At 42.2% G+C, this 18,262-nt stretch overlaps 1 protein-coding gene across 1 annotated transcript; it reads right to left on the bottom strand.

The window, feature by feature from the left end:
- Nucleotides 1-9,982: 9,982 nt before the first annotated feature.
- Nucleotides 9,983-17,225, bottom strand: LOC310700947 (vomeronasal type-2 receptor 26-like; the record flags this gene model as incomplete). The annotated part of the gene is made up of 6 exons (XM_083490904.1): nt 9,983-10,893; nt 12,307-12,433; nt 14,447-14,674; nt 15,161-15,970; nt 16,369-16,660; nt 17,011-17,225. The coding sequence occupies 6 exons, from the start codon at nt 17,223-17,225 to the stop codon at nt 9,983-9,985; spliced, it is 2,583 nt and encodes an 860-aa protein (XP_083347030.1).
- Nucleotides 17,226-18,262: the final 1,037 nt, after the last annotated feature.

The raw sequence follows: 18,262 nt of genomic DNA, 5'->3' as shown, positions 1-18,262 counted from the left end.
GTTGGCAGCACCACACTCCAACCAACTGAGCTATCTAGCTTAACATAGCTCAGGATTTTCTCCCTCTTTGATGTCTCTTTTTGCTGACAATAATGAGAATTTATTTTCCTGCCGAACCTCTTTTGTGTCCCTCCATGCCCCACCCTTCATACCTGTGGGATTTTGTACATGCCTGATGTGACTGAAATCACTTTGGAGATGATGGAATTGGCTCCTTCAAGAACAGCCAAGATATTATTCCATTTTCCACAGCGATAGTTTGGAATATTGCTTTCCCCACCTGCAAGCAGGTCTAGCATGGCATCAGAAGTGATCCTTGGATTGTAATAATTCTCATAGAGGCTGTAGCCCAATGTGATGTTGGGTAAGAGCCTGGGATCCCGGTTGATCTCTTGGATGGTGAAGAAGAAGGACAAGATATGCCAGTACAACCTATTTGACAAACTGTATGAAATCAAACAATTAAAAAGTGTCAAACCATTCACCATTTAATGAAAATAAATCATGATCAGGCTCATTTATACACTTGTGTTCTTCAACAAGCAACACAGCAGCACAGCAGGTAAAAATAGAGCATGTCTGGGAATATGCAACCCACTAGCTGGTGTGAAACTCAAGTTCCCTTCAGCATGGCCAGTGATCAGGGGTGGTGGGAGCTGTAGTCCTGCAACATCTGGAAGACCATGAAATCCTCACCCCTAAAATGGAGACTATTTTCCTAGTAACCAGGAGCCATTGAGGTGCAGTAGAAAAACGTGACGTCCTTCTGCATATAATTACTTACTCATTCTTAAACCTGGTCAATGGGGGCTGCGAAAAGATGTATGGAAGCTGCCGACCAAGCATATTTGGAGATATTATCCCGCCAATGAGGAAGTCGCCAGTCTGGAAATAATTCTGTGCTTTGATTCCTTCCCGGATCGGATTCAAGGGGCATTTTGCCTTCAGGTTTCTGCAGGATTCAAGCAAAATGAGCAGCATCAGCATCTGGGATCTCATTCTGACTGACTGCTACACCTCTCTTGTGAGTGTTCCTTTCTCCCCCATAGCCAGCTACATCAGAAAAAACCCCAAAACTCTTATTTATCCAATATGGGTAGTGCTCAGCGATAGCTTCAGAGCCATTAAACCTCACACAGATGTATCCCACCCCCTTACTCTCAATCATGACTCAGTCTGTCTCTGACACAGGTGATCTTCTGTGCATCAACTTTTCCCTCAGGAAAAAGGCAGAATAAATCACTATGATGTTGATAATTATAAGGGGAAGGAAGTTCATCTCTGCAACAACCTGAAGTCTCTGTGTGGCCTGAGGGGCAGGAGCAGAGTTGGAGATAAACATGTTTGGGAGGAAACAAATTGCTGCTCCAAAGTTTGACATGGGTCACGTGGTGAGTGAGAGTTTGGCCTGAACTTTCCTGCTGACAAGAGCATTAGAAGAGTCCTGCTGCTGGTTCAGTTCAAAGCTTAATCCAGTGCAGTATCTTGTTGCACCCAGTGGCCAATCAGACATTTCTGGGATCCACCCAAGCTGATGCCAATAGAGTTGATCCCAGCAACTGACATTCAGAGATATGCAGCCTCTGATCCTGGAAGTCATGTGTCTTTTAAAAGTGTCTCTGTTAGCAGCTGAAACAAAATAAAAAAATTCCTTCCAGTAGCACCTTAGAGAACAACTAAATTGTTATTGGTATGAGCTTTTGTGTGCATGAATGTTTGCTCATCTCGCTTTATTGGCCGAGGGAGCCGGCGTACAGCTTACGGGTCATGTGGCCAGCATGACTAAGCCGCTTCTGGCGAACCAGAGCAGTGCATGGAAACGCCGTTTACCCTCCCGCCGGAGCGGTACCTATTTATCTACTTGCACTTTGACGTGCTTTCGAACTGCTAGGTTGGCAGGAGCAGGGACCGAGCAATGGGAGCTTACCCCGTCACCGGGATTCGAACTGCCAACCTTCTGATCGGCAACTCCTAGGCTCTGTGGTATAACCCACAGTGCCACCTGTGTCCCGTGCATGCACACTTCTTCACTCTTTCCTGTGTCAGTGAATTTCTCCACTGGGCTACAGTATCCAAAAAACTGCTTCCTATTTTCTATCTAAATTCTCCAAGTGGATTCTTCCGTGGATGCCTCTTTGAGTAATAATTTTTCAGGAAAAACCTATTCATTTTCGCTTTCTCCATGATTTTATGCATCTCTATTGTCCCACTTTTACAGTCTTCATTCCTTAGCCAGGGTCTACCAACATTTTAGGCCCCTAAAAACAACTGGGTATTTTATATTTCGAAGCTGTAAGAGGAAGTGGGGAAGAGCATCATTCTTTCCAACCTCCTTCTTCAGTTCCATGTTATTTTCAAGGGATTAAAGGTGATCGCCCTCACTACCTCATAACCGAGTGGACAAGGGTGAGGGGCTTAGAGGATTCACAAAGATTCCAGGGGAATTCCTCAAGGACACAATTTGTGGAATGCTCTCCAGGGAGGTTCGGCTGGCACCTTCATTGTACAACTTTAGGTGCCAAGCGAAACGTTCCTTTTTAACCAGGCCTTTGGCTGATTGACATCCAATGCCCTTTAAAATGTCTTCTGGTGGAGGGATTATTGGTTTGTTTATGTTCTTTTTTATTATGTATTTTGTCTTTTTTACATTGTCTTTTTATGTTGTGAAGCACCCTGACATCTATGGCCAATGGGCGCTATAGAAATTTAATTATTATTATTAATAATAATAATTGATCAAACTCAGGTGTTTGGCTTAGCTTGTTTCTGACTACCTAATAATAAGTTTCAGTCATGTCCTTCCATGTACTAAGTTTTCCCCTAGTCTTGTACTTTTGATCCTCATCAAAACTCGCTTGCTGAAAAGATTTCTCTTCCGCAAACTGTGTGTAACACCACTGCAGATTTCCATATGACCTTTCATCTATGTCCTTCATGTAGCTAGTTTAATGTCCCTTTTCTTCTAATTTAGTTTAGTTCATTTTGCACTTTAGCAATTCAGTTGACAACGTCTTAAGCAGCTTGGAAATTCAGCTATGAGTAATATGCGGTCTAACTCAGGATAGAAGAGCCTGGCACAGGAATGATTTCAAGCAACAATAGGCAACTCCACAATTGCTATTAGTGACGAATCGGGAATCAGAAACTTAAAGAGGTCTACTGTCAATTGTCTATCTCCTCCGCATCAGAAGTGAGCTAAGGGAACTTTGAAGACAATGAGGTTGGACCCTTTTCTCACCATAAACATGGGTAGCTGGAATTGCAGTGAGAGGAAACTGCTTGGCTATGCAGTGGGGGGGAGGGGTTCTTGGGGCATTGTTTTTTGATTATGTATTTTGTGGTTTCATAGTTATACTTTGATTTTGTTCTGTGAACCCTTCAGTAGATTTATTGCTTTATTGTTCGGCGACCAGCCACGCTTCCCCTGGGAGCCTCTGTAGATCGTAAAGCAATTAGCAGAGTTACACAGCGGCGTGTGTCGAAAGAGCAGTAAATGAGTCCCAAACGTTTCTTCTGTCCTAATATCCCTTTATTGGCACAAAAGTAGTGTATTTACAAACTCCAACTTCCATCTGATTCAAGCTGCATCTTCTCCCTCTGCTTGCAGCAACGCAACAACCTGCTTTCGCTTTTCACTCAGTACACAGCATTCCAAGCTGCTTTCCTCACGTCCTGGCTTACTTCCCTTGTAAGCCCATCCCCTCAGTCTCGTGGCACAGAAGGTTAACCCTTCACTACACCCAACATGAACTACCCCGAGACCTCCCGGTATAGGGTGGTATATAAATTCAATAAATAATGATAATAATAATAATATTTGCAGAGTTTACTGCATCCCTCAGGAAATACTATCTGGGATCCAGATTACTTTTTAATTCCAACAACAACCTGTGGTTCCACTCAAGATTCAGAGGGGTGGGGACATTCAACTCCACAATTCTACAACTGTACAAAGGCCTCCATTTATTTAAAGCGTCTTGATCTTGCTCTTTGCCCAAACTCCCACTGTAGCTTACAAATGTGATTCCTAAGACTGCCTATGACCTCAAGCTTATAATTTTAAAAGACATGGATAATAATAATAATAATAATAATAATAATAATAATAATAATAATAAATTTTTATTTATATCTTGCCCTCCCCAGCCGAAGCCGGACTCAGAGCGGCTAACAACAATAAAAGTAGCACCGCATTCTAAAATCAATTCATTTTAAAATTAATTCAAATCAAATTAATGGCAACCATTGGGCTAGAGTTCTGTGAGGATTACCAGAGGAGGGGATCTGACTGTGCCTTGGCCAAATGCCTGGTGGAACAGCTCTGTCTTGCAGGTCCTGCAGAAAGATGTCAAGTCCCGCAGGGCCCTTGTGACAGAGTGTTCCACCACATCTGGGCCACAGCCGAAAAAGCCCTGGCTCTGGTTGAGGCCAGCCTAACCTCCCTGTGGCGTGGGACCTCCAAGATGTTTTTATTTGAAGACTGTAAGGAGCAAAAGGAAAAGAGATTAGAAACTCCCCTCAACCTCAGCCTCCACAAATAGTGATCAGGATGATAGGAGCCGGAGTCCAGCAGCGCCACTGTCTCCCTATGCCTGAAATAAGAACTATTTCCCGGTTAAAGGGAACCATTGAAGTGGTGGTGGAAAAGCATGATATCCATGATGTATTTAATTATTTACACTTTAAGCTTGGTTACTGGGGGCTGGGAAAAATTCCATGGAAGTTGCTCAGCAAAGCTTCTTGGAGATATGATTCCGCTAATGAGGAAGTCTCCAGGCCATGAGTAACGCTGCGCTTCATTTTCTTCCCTCGTCAAATTTAAGGAGCACTTTGCTTTCAGCTTCCCACTGACTTGTCATGTGACAAAGACACATGAGAGCAGAAGGAGCAAAGCAGGCTGGGAAGTGCTGGTGTAGCACCCTGCTTGTGGTTAACGCTTAGCTGGAATGAAATATTCAACGCAGCAATAGAGAAATTAAAATAATTATTTATTTGTCAGACAAATAAATGAGAGGCACAGTGGTATATGGTTACCAAGCTCTGGCCTGGGCTCCTGCCATTATGGCCAGTACTTATATTCCCTCAGCCCAGGCCCCTTGCTCCTCCTTTGGCTGCCTCTGTCCAATCAGCCTGGTTGAATTTCCTATTGGCTGATTGCTATAACCAATCCTAAAAGATACACCCATTTCCTATTGCCTTTTATGGGATACAAAAAGCTATATATTCTTCTATCTATAAATGACAAATAAGTAGTCATATATCTTACATTTGTCTCAACAAGGAACCTTAATTACCAGCTCACCTCTTGCCCTCCTTGCCCTATTGCCCTTCAAAACAGATGGTTAATAGTTTTAAATTTTTATCTTAGACAGATGTCAGGGATCTTGGGTTCACATTCTCATGCATCATCATGAAAGATCTCCTTTTTGGAGGTCTTTAAACAATGGCCTGACAACCATATATCAGGACTGCTTGGATGGCGTCTCCTGTCTGGCAGGGGGCTGGGCTCGTTTGCCCCTCTGGTCTCCTACAGCAATATGACTCTATGAAATAAGAATTTAACATTTCTTTCTTTCTAGATCCTTTGCATAATTACATTTAAGGCAGTATATTTCATACATTATCATAGATAGCTTTTTAGAAGAATAAGCCTTCTCAAAGTAATAGGAAGGAAGAGTTTACAGCCTCAAAATAAAATAGGAAAAAAGCCTCTTCTGTTTACATTCCCCTTCTCCAGCCAGTTTCTTTTCCATTTGCTCTTGGCCTTTTAACCTTAGGAAGATATGCTTCAAGTTTAATGGAGGCACATGGTTTTATTTTACTATTTACCAAACTCTTAATTATGTAGGGTCTGTGTAACCTTGCTCTCAGCATGTAATTCCCTTTTTACGACTTTGAGAATTGTTTTCTGCTATAAATCAGGGGGCCCCCTTGTCCAGGAGGATAAACATCTTGCCAAAGTACTTAGGCAGCTGGTCTTCTGCCTGGCATAAAACATTTGAAAATCTTTAAGCTCATTTTAAAATACAGACCCTAATCAAACTATAAGCCTTGATAAAAATGCAGGCTATGATTAGATGCCTCACTGGGACTGCACAGTCATTTGGGCCTACTAAAGTTATTCAGGCCTAACTGCTAACTGTTGGGTCACTCTGACATGTGACAAAGTAGCCAGTTTCTCTTTTGTGCTCTCTGTAAGAAACCAGAGTCTGTCTGCTTCGGTTGTGAGCAGAGTCAGTATGTAATCTGAGTGTCAAACTGTTTGGAACCATGTTGTTTATGAAGAAGTTTATTTTAACTTAGTAAAGCTTTTATTCTTCAAAACTCTGCATTATTAATTTACGCTGCGGGCCAAGACTTGATGGGACATTAGAAGCAGAGGTAGCAGCAGAAGCCCCAGCAGGCAGGTCATTTTGTCTTGGCCTCCTACACTTCCATTTTGTTTTTTTTTTTTATAAGATTTTTATTGGTTTTACAAGATTTTAAAAAGAACAAACAAACACTTAAAATGACAAACAAACACGTATAGTTTCAAACCTATTTTCATAAACCTCTTTTCTTGGACTTCCCCATACCCCCCCTCTCTGCATCCCAATGTCCATAATTCAACTAGCAACTCCCAATTGTTACTTTCCAATCTCTGTCATCTTAGTCCTCTTTTATATTCTAACCTTATATCCCTGTACCCCTTTGTTTCTGGAAACCACAACATTTTAGCATTCATTAAGTTTATAGTAGTCCTTAAGATAACTTTTAAATTTTCTCCATTCTTCTTCCACCGTCTCTGAGAGCCAGTGTGGTGTAGTGGTTAAGAGCGGTAGTCACGTAATCTGGGTAACCGGGTTCGTGTCTCCGCTCCTCCACATGCAGCTGCTAGGTGACCTTGGGCCAGTCACACTTCTTTGAAGTCTCTCAGCCCCACTCACCTCACAGAGTGTTTGTTGTGGGGGAGGAAGGGAAAGGAGATTGTTAGCCGCTTTGAGACTCCTGAAGGGGAGTGAAAGGCGGGATATCAAATCCAAACTCTTCTTCTTCTTCTTCTTCTTTTCGTTGGTCACGGATTCTGCCTGTCATCTCGGCCAATGTCATATAGTCCATCACTTTCATCTGCCATTCTTCCAGAGTGGGTAAGTCTTGTGTCTTCCAATACTTTGCGATGAGTATTCTTGCTGCTGTAGTGGCGTACATAAAAAAAGTCCTGTCCTTCTTTGTCACCAATTGGCCGACAATGCCCAAGAGAAAGGCCTCTGGTTTTTTAGAAAAGGTACATTTGAGTACCTTTTTCATTTCATTATAGATCATTTCCCAGAAGGCCTTAATCTTCGGGCATGTCCACCAAAGGTGGTAGAAGGTACCTTCCGTCTCTTTACACTTCCAACATTTGTTATCGGGCAAATGATAAATTTTTGCCAGCTTGACTGGGGTCATGTACCACCTATAAACCATTTTCATGATGTTTTCCTTTAAGGCATTACATGCCGTAAACTTAATGCCGGTGTTCCATAACCATTCCCAGTCAGCTGACATAATGTTATGACCAACATCCTGTGCCCACTTAATCATAGCCGATTTAACTGTTTCATCCTGTGTATTCCATTTCAGCAACAAGTTATACATTCTAGATAAATTCTTAGTGTTGGGTTCTAACAGTTCGGTTTCTAATTTTGATTTTTCCACCTGGAAACCGATTTTCCTGTCCTGTTTGAAAAATTCCACTATTTGACGATATTGAAACCAATTTTGTACTTTATGTTTCAATTTCTCATGACTTTGTAGTTTGAACTTATCTCCATCCTGTTCTAAAATTTCCCAATACTTCGGCCATCCGACCTCCATATTGAGTTTCTTCACTGCTTTAGCCTCCACTGGTGACACCCATCTAGGGGTTTTATTTTCCAATAGATCTTTATATCTTATCCAAACATTAAACAAAGCTTTTCTGACAATGTGATTTTTAAAGGCACTGTTAACTTTGTCGTACCAAAGATATGCATGCCAGCCAAAAGCATTATTAAAACCTTCCAGATCCAAGATGTCCGTGTTCTCGAGGAGCATCCATTCTTTCAGCCAGCAAAAAGCTGCTGCCTCATAGTACAATTTTAAGTCCGGCAGGGCAAATCCCCCTCTTTCTTTAGCATCTGTCAATATTTTAAATTTAATTCTGGGCTTTTTGCCCTGCCAGACAAATTTCGAGATATCTTTCTGCCACCTCTTAAAACATTCCATCTTGTCGAGAATCTGCAAGGTCTGAAACAGAAATAACATTCTAGGCAATACATTCATTTTGATCACTGCAATTCGGCCTAACATTGACAATTTCAAATTTGACCATATTTCTAGATCTTTTTTAATTTCTGACCAACATTTTTCATAGTTGTCCTTGTACAAATTCACATTCTTAGATGTTAAGTAAACCCCTAGGTATTTCACCTTCTTGACCACTGTCAAACCTGTCTCCTCTTGAAATTTCTCCTTTTCCATATCTGTTAAGTTTTTCCCTAAAACTTTAGTTTTTTGCTTATTCAACTTAAATCCAGCTACCTGGCCAAACTGTTGTATTATTTCTAAAACCTTTTTCGTACTAGTGTTTGGCTCTTGCAAAGTCAATACTAAGTCATCTGCAAACGCTCTTAACTTATAATGTTTAGCTCCGACCTGCACTCCTTTGACACTTCCATTTTGACCTCTCCTTTCTCCCCCACAGCCAGGTAACCAGAAGAAGTCAACACCCTCCAGCACAGTGTGATACGTATAACCTCATGCTTCCTTGGCTTTTGATGTTTGGGCAATTGCCATAGCTCTCTCTTGAGCTTAGGGAAGAATAAATCACTATCATTCTTATAATTAAAAGGGGAAGAAAGATCTAGGGATTTCTACATGGTTCAAGGGGCAGGGACATAGTTGGGGGGAAATTTGTTTACACCAAATCACAGATGTGGCTTCAAACTGCAACATGAGTCACTTGAATTCTGGGCATGGGTTTGGCTTGAACTTTGCTAAGAACAGCCCTGCTGGGTTAGTCCAAACTCCCATCTAGTGCTGCAACACAGTGGCCTATCAGACATTGCTGAGAAGATCACAAGCAGGGCATGAAACCAATGGGCCTTGCCAGGCACTGGTCACCAGCGACTGGCATTGGGGGGAAGTAACTATGCACTGCATGATTCAATATTTTGTTTGCTCTCAATCTCCCAACCTTCTGATTCATTGGATGTCTATGAGTGCTGGTGCTATATAAGAGAGGGAGAGAAAAAGGGTGGATCCTGCCCTTCTCCAGAAACTCAGTTCAAATAAGTGAGAGGTCTGGTCCATGAGGGTGAGCGGGGACTACCCCACCAATCTCAACCTGCCTTCATGCCACCACCACTCACCTGCCTTCTTACTTACAAGTGGTGGTTCTTCTCCATCATTGTCTCTGGCTCCAGCTATCGTGGTGCCCCTCTCACTCCCACCAAACAGACAGCTGTCACATTCATTTGTTGATGCTGACCTTGAAACCCCTAAATGACATTGGCCCTGTATATCTAAAGGAGCTTCTCCACACCCATCGTCCAGACCAGATACTGAGGTCCAGCTCCAAGGGCCTTAAGAAGGTTCATTCAAGCATTAATACACTCAAGTGAGATTCCGTTTTTCAGTTGCTGTTTTTAATACTAGAAGCAGAATTTCAAGTTACACTAAGTTATTATTTAGGCTTAGGTTATGAACTCAGGAAGAAAGGAAGGTGGGTCATGTCAAAGTACAAACTGGATATGGTAGAGAAGGATAATTATGTATGAAGAGGGAGGCTGCACTCCAGGAGACTCTACAGGTAGGGTTATCCCTAAAAGTTGTAAGTCCAGACACTCTCCAGGCATGTGATTCAATGATTCCCTTTCATCATTCAAGATGAATGAAAAATGAAGAGCAAACTTTATCTAAGGAGATACATTCCTTCCCAAGGCAACTCTGTGGAGGAAAACAGTTATAAATATGTAAAGAATCAGACAACATCTTTAGGTTTTGGGGCCAGGTGTTCCTTTGTGTTCAGATTAGGCCTCAGCATAATAATGTAGCATTTGGGAATGAAGATGCAGCCCAGAAGCCCAGCACTAGAAGCCAGGATAGAGAAGATCTGCACAGCTACCATGTATTTCCCCTTTGTGCTCAGGTAGGTGGGCACAAAGGAGACCCAAACGCTGCAGAAGACCAGCATGCTGAAGGTGATCAGCTTGGCTTCATTGAAGGCCCCAGGCAGCTTCCTGGCCAGGAAAGCCACCGTGAAGCAGATGGCAGCCAGGAAGCCCATGTAACCCAGGGCAGCATAAAACATGGCAACAGACCCTTCATTGCATTGTAGAATGATCTCTCCAGCCTGCGAATGCTTGTCAGAGTCTGGGAATGGGGGAGAGATACACAGCCAAATGATGCAAAGGACCATTTGGACACTGGAGCAGGAAAGGACAATGGAGTTGGCCAGACCTTTCCCTAACCATCTCCTCACCCTGTTCCCCGGCTTTGTAGCCAGGAAGGCCAGCACCACCATGATGGTTTTGGACAGCAAAGAAGATACAGCAACTGAGAAGATGGTGCTGAAGGCCGTTTGTCGAAGGAGGCAGGTGACTTTCCTGGGACGGCCAATGAAGAGGAAGGTGGACAAGAAGGACAGCAGGAGGGAGACAAGGAGGATGTAGGAGAGGTCCCTGTTGTTGGCTTTGACTATGGGAGTTTCCTTGTATTTAATGAAGATCCCTACAACAAAACCTGTGGTTAAGGACAGGAAGAGAGCCAAAGAAGTCAGGAGAATCCCCAAATATTGTTTATATGATAGGAAGGTGATAATCCTCGGAATGCAGTGATCTCGGTCCTTGTTTGGATATTGTTCTTCTGGACATTTGGTGCAACGCTCTGCATCTGAGGAGGAGAAAAGAAATGGCTTTGGCTTTGCTTACACACATATTCTATTACATGTAGAGAAATGCACTCATATGGGAGATATCAGAAAATGAGAATGTATTGTAAGAAAGGGAAGCCATTTGGTGCATTTCCTTATGGGATAGTTTTCGGGCAGTAACACTACTTCATTTACATTTTTCATTTCGCTTTTAATTTGTATACTGCCTTTTTATATTGCTATGCAGAAGGAGGGTTACAAGCTGAAGAAAGAACAAAATAGACAGCAAAGATCACAGACGTAATACACACACAAAAAGTTATAATAAAAGCATAACTTAAAATAAAGTAAGCAGCATATCAAATAAAGCAAAATTCAATAATATTCAATAATTATATTCAGGAATAGTAAACAGTAAAATTTAATATCAGCAAATTATTAACAGCTTATACTTATTATGTACAGTGGTATCTCGGGTTACATACGCTTCAGGTTACATATGCTTTAGGTTACAAACTCCGCTATCCCAGAAATAGTGCTTCAGGCTAAGAACTTTGCTTCTGGATGAGAACAGAAATCGTGCTCCGGCGGCTCGGCAGCAGCAGGAGGCCCCATTAGCTAAAGTGGTGCTTCAGCTTAAGAACAGTTTCAGGTTAAGTACGGACCTACGGAATGAATTAAGTACTTAAGCCAAGGTACCACTGTATTAGCAAATTGAATACTATTCAATAATAATACTAAGGAATAGTAAATAGTAAAATTTAATATCAGCAAATAATAAACAGCTAATGCTTATCATGTACAATAAAGAATTGCTAATTTATAATCAATAAAAAACAGCAAGTCACAATGAATAAAAGACCACAAAATATGCAAACCATGTAAAAGGGTCAAACTGAGAAACAAGGACACACAACTTATGATTTATTTATTTTTAATATCCTTGAACCTCTTTCTTCTAAGCTGCTACAGCTGTTCTCAAATTCCTTCTCTAGGATATCTAATAACTTCCTGCTGAAATCCCATAATTTTAAATTGTTCTACAATGCAATGGAATGGAATGATCACCTAATTTTTTTGATTATTGTGCATCATGCTTTCTCTCTTTTAAATAATTATTTGCTATTTTCATTATTTCTCGTTTATTTTGAAGACATTTTTAATTCACTTTTGTGAGGCTGGTTCTGGTTCTGTGATGCTAGAAGGCATGGTACAAAATAGCCAAAGCTGTGCCATATGGGCAGGGCAGGCTGAACCCAATTTGCATCCCAGAGATTGCTTTCTGCAAGTCATTTCTTTCAAATTAAAAATGAAGAAATCATGAAAGGATCTGCATCCAAATATGTCTTTAGAATCTTCACAGAAAGTGTCCGAATAATATGTTGCCCTATTCATATTCTCCAACAAATTCCATCTCCTGTGGCATCACCCACCTTCTTGTGTAGATATGGTTCCTTGCGCACACGGAACACAAGCATAGCAGCAAACCGGCTTTCCTTCTTGAACCACCTTGGCATATCCTGGGCGACACCTTTTGGTACACCTGGCGTGAGGCACAGTCTAGCCATAAAGAAAAGATGCACATTAAAGGGGAAGTGTCAGCAATATTTATGTATATGGAACTCACTCAGAAAGTCTGTAAAGAATCCTGCAGGGTCTCCAGCCCCACAAGAAAGCACCCTTGATGTCAGGGGTGCCAACTTGAATAAAATATTGTGGGTGCCCAGGTAAGCCACACAACACATAATCGATGCCCATCAACTTTATGGGGCCGCAGCCCCCTCAAATATTTTATTGCGGGGGCCAAAGCCCCCACAGCTCCTAGGAGTTGGCTCCTATGCTTGATGTAGAACAGAAGCCTCCCTGCTGTATTTGCTTTTAAAACAATAACAATAATAATTTATTTATACCCCACCCAGCTGGCTGGGTTTCCCCAGCCACTCTGGGCGGCTTCCAACAAAAGATTAGGAATACTTTAAAATATCAATCTTTAAGAACTTCCCTAAACAGGTCTACCTTCAGATTTCATATAAAAGTTAGGTAGTTGTTTATTTTCTTGACTTGTGATGGAAGGGCATTCCACAGGGCAGGCACCACTACCGAGAAGGCCCTCTGCCTTGTTCCCTGTAACCTCACTTCTTGCAGGGAGAGAACCACCAGAAGGCCCTGAGAGCTGGACCTCAGTGTCTGGGCTGAACGATGGGGGTGGAGACGCGATGTCACATATATTTGGCTGAGGCGGTTTAGAGCTTTTCAGGTCAGCACCAACACTTTGAATTATGCTCGGAAATGTACTGAAAAGAGTATTAATACATAGGTCTTTGAACAACTGGACTGAGGCACAGTCTAATAATAATAATAAAGAAGGTACATACAGGTGAAGTATTTGTGTGCCACGAGACTTTGTGTCTATGGAGCTGATTCGTAGAGTTTGGAAACAACCCAAAAAGTTCTCTCGGCACAGGGCAAAATATGCAGAAAGAAAACAAAAGAAAATTCCCATCCCAGAACAGCAGCAATAAAACACTCTGATGAAGAGCAGTATGTAAACATAGAGTATGATCACATCTTATGCAGGGGTTACATTCCGGGGAAGGAGTAGTATATGCAAAAATGTATATACAGTGGTACCTTGGTTCCTGAATGGCTTGGCTCCCAAATAAATCAGCTCCTGAATGCTGCAAACCCGGAAGCAAGTCTTTGTGAGCATTTATCAGAAGCCAAACGTCTGACGTGGCTTTCAGTTGAGGGCAGGAAGTTCCTGCAGCCAATTGAAAGCCGTTCCTTGGTTTTAGAACAGTTTGGGGAGCTGAGCGGACTTCTGGGATGGATTAAGTTCAAGAACCAAAATTCCACTGTACTCGAATGAGCCCCTTGGAACGGCTCCTGCACAACCACCCTGACCTTCCGGAACTGGCATGCCAAGCAGGCCTCACTCCCAAGCTCTCTGTTTTGCTCACTGGGCTCCAGGATGCTCTTTCGTGGGCTCTGCAATGTTCTCATGAGATCTCGCAGGGCCGGGCTGGATTAACCATTACGCAAAATAAGTACGTGCTTAGGGCATCCAGGGAAGGAGGGGCCACAGAATTTTTCTGTTGCTGCATTTACCATGGACGTATGGACGTAGTGGTGCCTCGCAAGACGAAAAGAATCCGTTCTGTGATTCTCTTCGTGGCTTAGAAAAAGGGGGGAGGGGGAAAAACCAGCAGGAACTCACAAGACATTGTCGTCTTGCGAAGCAAGCCCATAGGAAATTCATTTTGCGAAGCACCTCCAAAACGGAAAACACTTTCGTCTTGCAAGTTTTCCGTCTTGCGAGGCATTCGTCTTGCGAGGCACCACTGTATTGTGCAGCTCAAACAGGTTTCACAAAAAAGGCTCCCATAATAAATGAAAAAATTACATACATACAAACATACATGAAGAGCATTATACACATTTAATAATTCACTTAATTAATTATAATGAAAGCATCAGCCAAACTTCCAAAAGATTATACTTGAATTCCTCTTAGAAATATTCAACAGATTACTAGATCTTAATGTGTATCATGTGGAATAAAGGGGCTCTTACCTGGTTGAACCACTTGGGCCACACAATAGCTTCTGGGTTAATGGTGAGCTTGAAGTCAGTGGATGCCTCTCTCTCTATACTCCCAATTTTCACTCTAACACAAGAGTCATTGGGAAGCACCACCCAGTTCTCAATATCAAACATGATTGGCAGCTCCCCATTCTCACCCAAATACAGTCTGCCCATGGAAGTGTTCAACAACCGGGTTTCTCTTAAGAAAGGGTGAAGCTGGAATGACAGGGAAAACACGTGCATTTCAAATCATTTTGGACATCTCATCCCTTCTCCTTTGAGCTCCAAAGTCCTGGCATACCTGGCCTCATTGGAATTTACGGAGGACTAAACACCCAAACTTAGAAAGCATTTTAGATGCCTCATCTCTGCTTCCTTGGAACTCAAAACTCCTGTTGTGCCACAGCTTCTCCTACTGGCAAGACTAAACAGACACCCTCCAGGTGGAAGGATGTCTGTTTTTACTTGTTTTGGCCACCTTGATATTTTATGAAGTACACACACACACAGATATATATATATATATATATATATATATATATATATATATATATCCAGCAGGAACCTAAAAAAAGAATCTAAATCTAAATAAATAAAACAAAAACCTTTTCCTCACTGTTGCATTTGTGTCTAAATCAATGAGAATGATTATTGTAGAGTTGGTAGAAAGAAGTTTGATTTCTAGAAAGGGAAAGGAAATACCTGCCATGGCTGTAGCCTTTGACATGCCAACTGGTCTCTTCCACCCGCCATCAACATCTGCTTTGATCTGGATGAACAGGCAACATTTAAAGCATGTGCCATGATTTGGACACTAAAGTATGTTCTGTGGCTGTCTTGAGACAGAACAGTCTGCAGCTCCTCTTCAGACGGCACCTCCGGATTCTCCACATCTCTGCATCTTGTCCAACCTCTCACACTGAGGACGTGCTTTGAGTTTGAACAACTAAATGCTTTTTGCTGAAAAAGATTAAGAAGATAGGACTCTGGTTTACAGCAGTCCCGTTTGCTCCTTATTTTGGTCTTCATTACAAAGGAGAATGAACCATGGATATACTTCAGGTACTTGGGACCATAAGACAAATTCATGTCAATGTCCTGAAAAGCTGTTGTGAGCCATACTTTTGGCCCAATTTGTTTCTCGAGTTCTTGCTGTAGTGTCATGATGAAACCCAGTGCCGTCTGAATGTTTACATAGTAAAGGAATACATTGGTTTGTCTCCATAGGGCAATAAATTCACTTTGTGTGAACATCTTAGGTTCATTATTTTCTGGTATTCTTACTGAAAAGGCAACACAAATTCCATTGCTGGCCATCAGAGATGTCAAGGCACTCAAGAACCTTTCTCCATTCTCACTGTCTGGAGCAAAGAGGCCGATCCACGTCCATCCAAAGTGCTGGAGCAGCTTTACAATCCCCGTGTACTGAACTTCTTCTTTGGGGACCGTATGGTAGACAAAAGGGACTTTGGTGTTCCCATCAAGAACCCCAGATACAAAGCCATAACTGACCTGGAGAGGGAAAGAAAAAGTATAGTGTTTCATTTTTAGAGCAAAGTACAGGATTAGCCTGAAATATTTAAAACCTAACAAATATTGTGCTGGCCAGGGCTGATAGTCTTATTTTGAAACTTTGGGCATTTTCAAAACTAGCAAAGTCTCTGTGTTGAAGAGTCATAGAAGCGACCCTGAGGTTCATGTTGTCCTCTCCCCTGCAATGCAGCTGTCCCATACGGGGATCAAGCCTGCAACCTTGACGTTGGCAGCACCACACTCCAACCAACTGAGCTATCTAGCTTAACATAGCTCAGGATTTTCTCCCTCTTTGATGCCTCTTTTTGCAGATGATAATGAGAATTTATTTTGCTGCGGAACCTCTTTTGTGTCCCTCCATGCCCCACCCTTCATACCTGTGGGATTTTGTGCATGCCTGACGTGGTTGAAATCACTTTGGAGATGATGGAATTGGCTCCTTCAAGAACAGAAAAGATGTTATTCCATTTTCCACAGCGATAGTTTGGAATATTGATTTCCCCACCTGCAAGCAGGTCTAGCATGGCGTCGGAAGTGATCCTTGCATTGTAATAGTTCTCATAGAGGCTGTAGCCCAGGGTGATGTTGGGTAAGATCCTGGGATTCTGGTTGATCTCTTGGATGGTGAACAAGAAGGACAAGATGTGCCAGTAGAACCTAAATGGCAATCTGTATGAAATCAATCAAATAAAAAGTGTCAAATCATTCACCATTTAATGAAAATAAATCATGATCAGACTCATTTATATACTTGTCTTCTTCAGCCAGCATCACAGCAGAACAGAAGGTAAAAATAGAGCACGTCTGGGAACATGCAACCCACTAGCTGCTGCGAAATTCAAGTTCCCTTCAGCTCTTGCCAGCATGGCCACTGATCAGGGGTGATGGGAGCTACAGTCCCGCAACATCTTGAAGACCACAGAGTCCTCACCCCTAAAATGGAGACTATTTCCCTAGTAAACAGGAGCCATTGGGGTGCAGTAGAAAAACGTGACGTCCTTCTGCATATAATTACTTACTCATCCCTAAACCTGGTTAATGGGGGCTGCGAAAAGTTGTATGGAAGTTGTAGACCAAACACATTTGGAGATATTATCCCGCCAATGAGGAAGTCGCCAGTCTGGAAATAATTCTGTGCTTTGATTCCTTCCCGGATCGGATTCAGGGGGCATTTTGCCTTCAGGTTTCTACAGGATTCAAGCAAAATGAGCAGCATCAGCATCTGGGATCTCATTCTGACTGACTGCTACACCTCTCGTGTGAGTGTTCCTCTCTCCCCCATAGCCAGCTACATCAGAAGAAGCCAAAAAACTCTTATTTATCCAATATGGGTAGTGGTCAGCTATAGCTTCAGAGCCATTAAACCTCACACAGATATATCCCACCCCCTTACTCGCAGTCTTGACTCAATCTGTCTCTGACACAGGTGATCTTTTGTGCATCAACTTTTCCCTCAGCAACAAGGCAGAATAAATCATGATGATTTTGATAATTATTAGGGGAAGGAAGTTCATCTCTGCAACAACCTGAAGTCTCTGTGTGGCTTGAGGGGCAGGAGCAGAGTGGGAGATAAACATGGTTGCAAGGAATCAAAGTCGGTGCAAAGTTGGTTAGTTTGACATGGGTCACGTGGCTTACCTGGGTCCCCACAATATATTATTTAAGTTGGCACCCCTGACATCAATGGTGTTTGCTTGTGGGACTGGAGACCCTGCTCTCCAGGGAGGTCCGGCTGGTACCTTCATTATACACCTTCAGGTGCCAAGCGAAATGTTCCTTTTAAACCAGGCCTTTGGCTGATTGACACCCAATGCCCTTTGAAATGTCTTCTGGGTGGAGGGATTATTGGTTAGTTTATGTTTTTTTTATTATGTATTTTGTCTTTTTTTATATTGTATTTTTATGTTGTGAACCACCCTGACATCTATGGCAGATGGGTGCTGTAGAAATTTAATAAATAAGATAATAAGAATAAGAATAAGAATAAAATCAAACTCAGGTGTCTGGCTTAGCTCGTTTCTGACTACCTAGCAGCAAGTTTCAGTCATGTCCTTCCATGTACTAAGTTTTCTCCTAGTCTTGTACTTTTGTTCCTCATCAAAACTCACGTGCCAAAAATATTTCTCTTCCACCAACTATGTGTATCACCGTTGCAGATTTCCATATGACCTTTTATCTATTGTCCTTCCTGTAGGTAGTTTAATGTCCCTTTTCTACTAATTTAGCTAAGTTCATTTTGCACTTTAGCATTTCAGTTGACAATGTCTTAAG

Source organism: Podarcis liolepis (assembly GCF_965112155.1).
Source record: "Podarcis liolepis genome assembly, chromosome: 2".
Classification (NCBI taxonomy): domain Eukaryota; kingdom Metazoa; phylum Chordata; class Lepidosauria; order Squamata; family Lacertidae; genus Podarcis; species Podarcis liolepis.
Note: the sequence above shows the minus strand (reverse complement) of the source record. Positions and strands in the feature narration are given on the sequence as shown.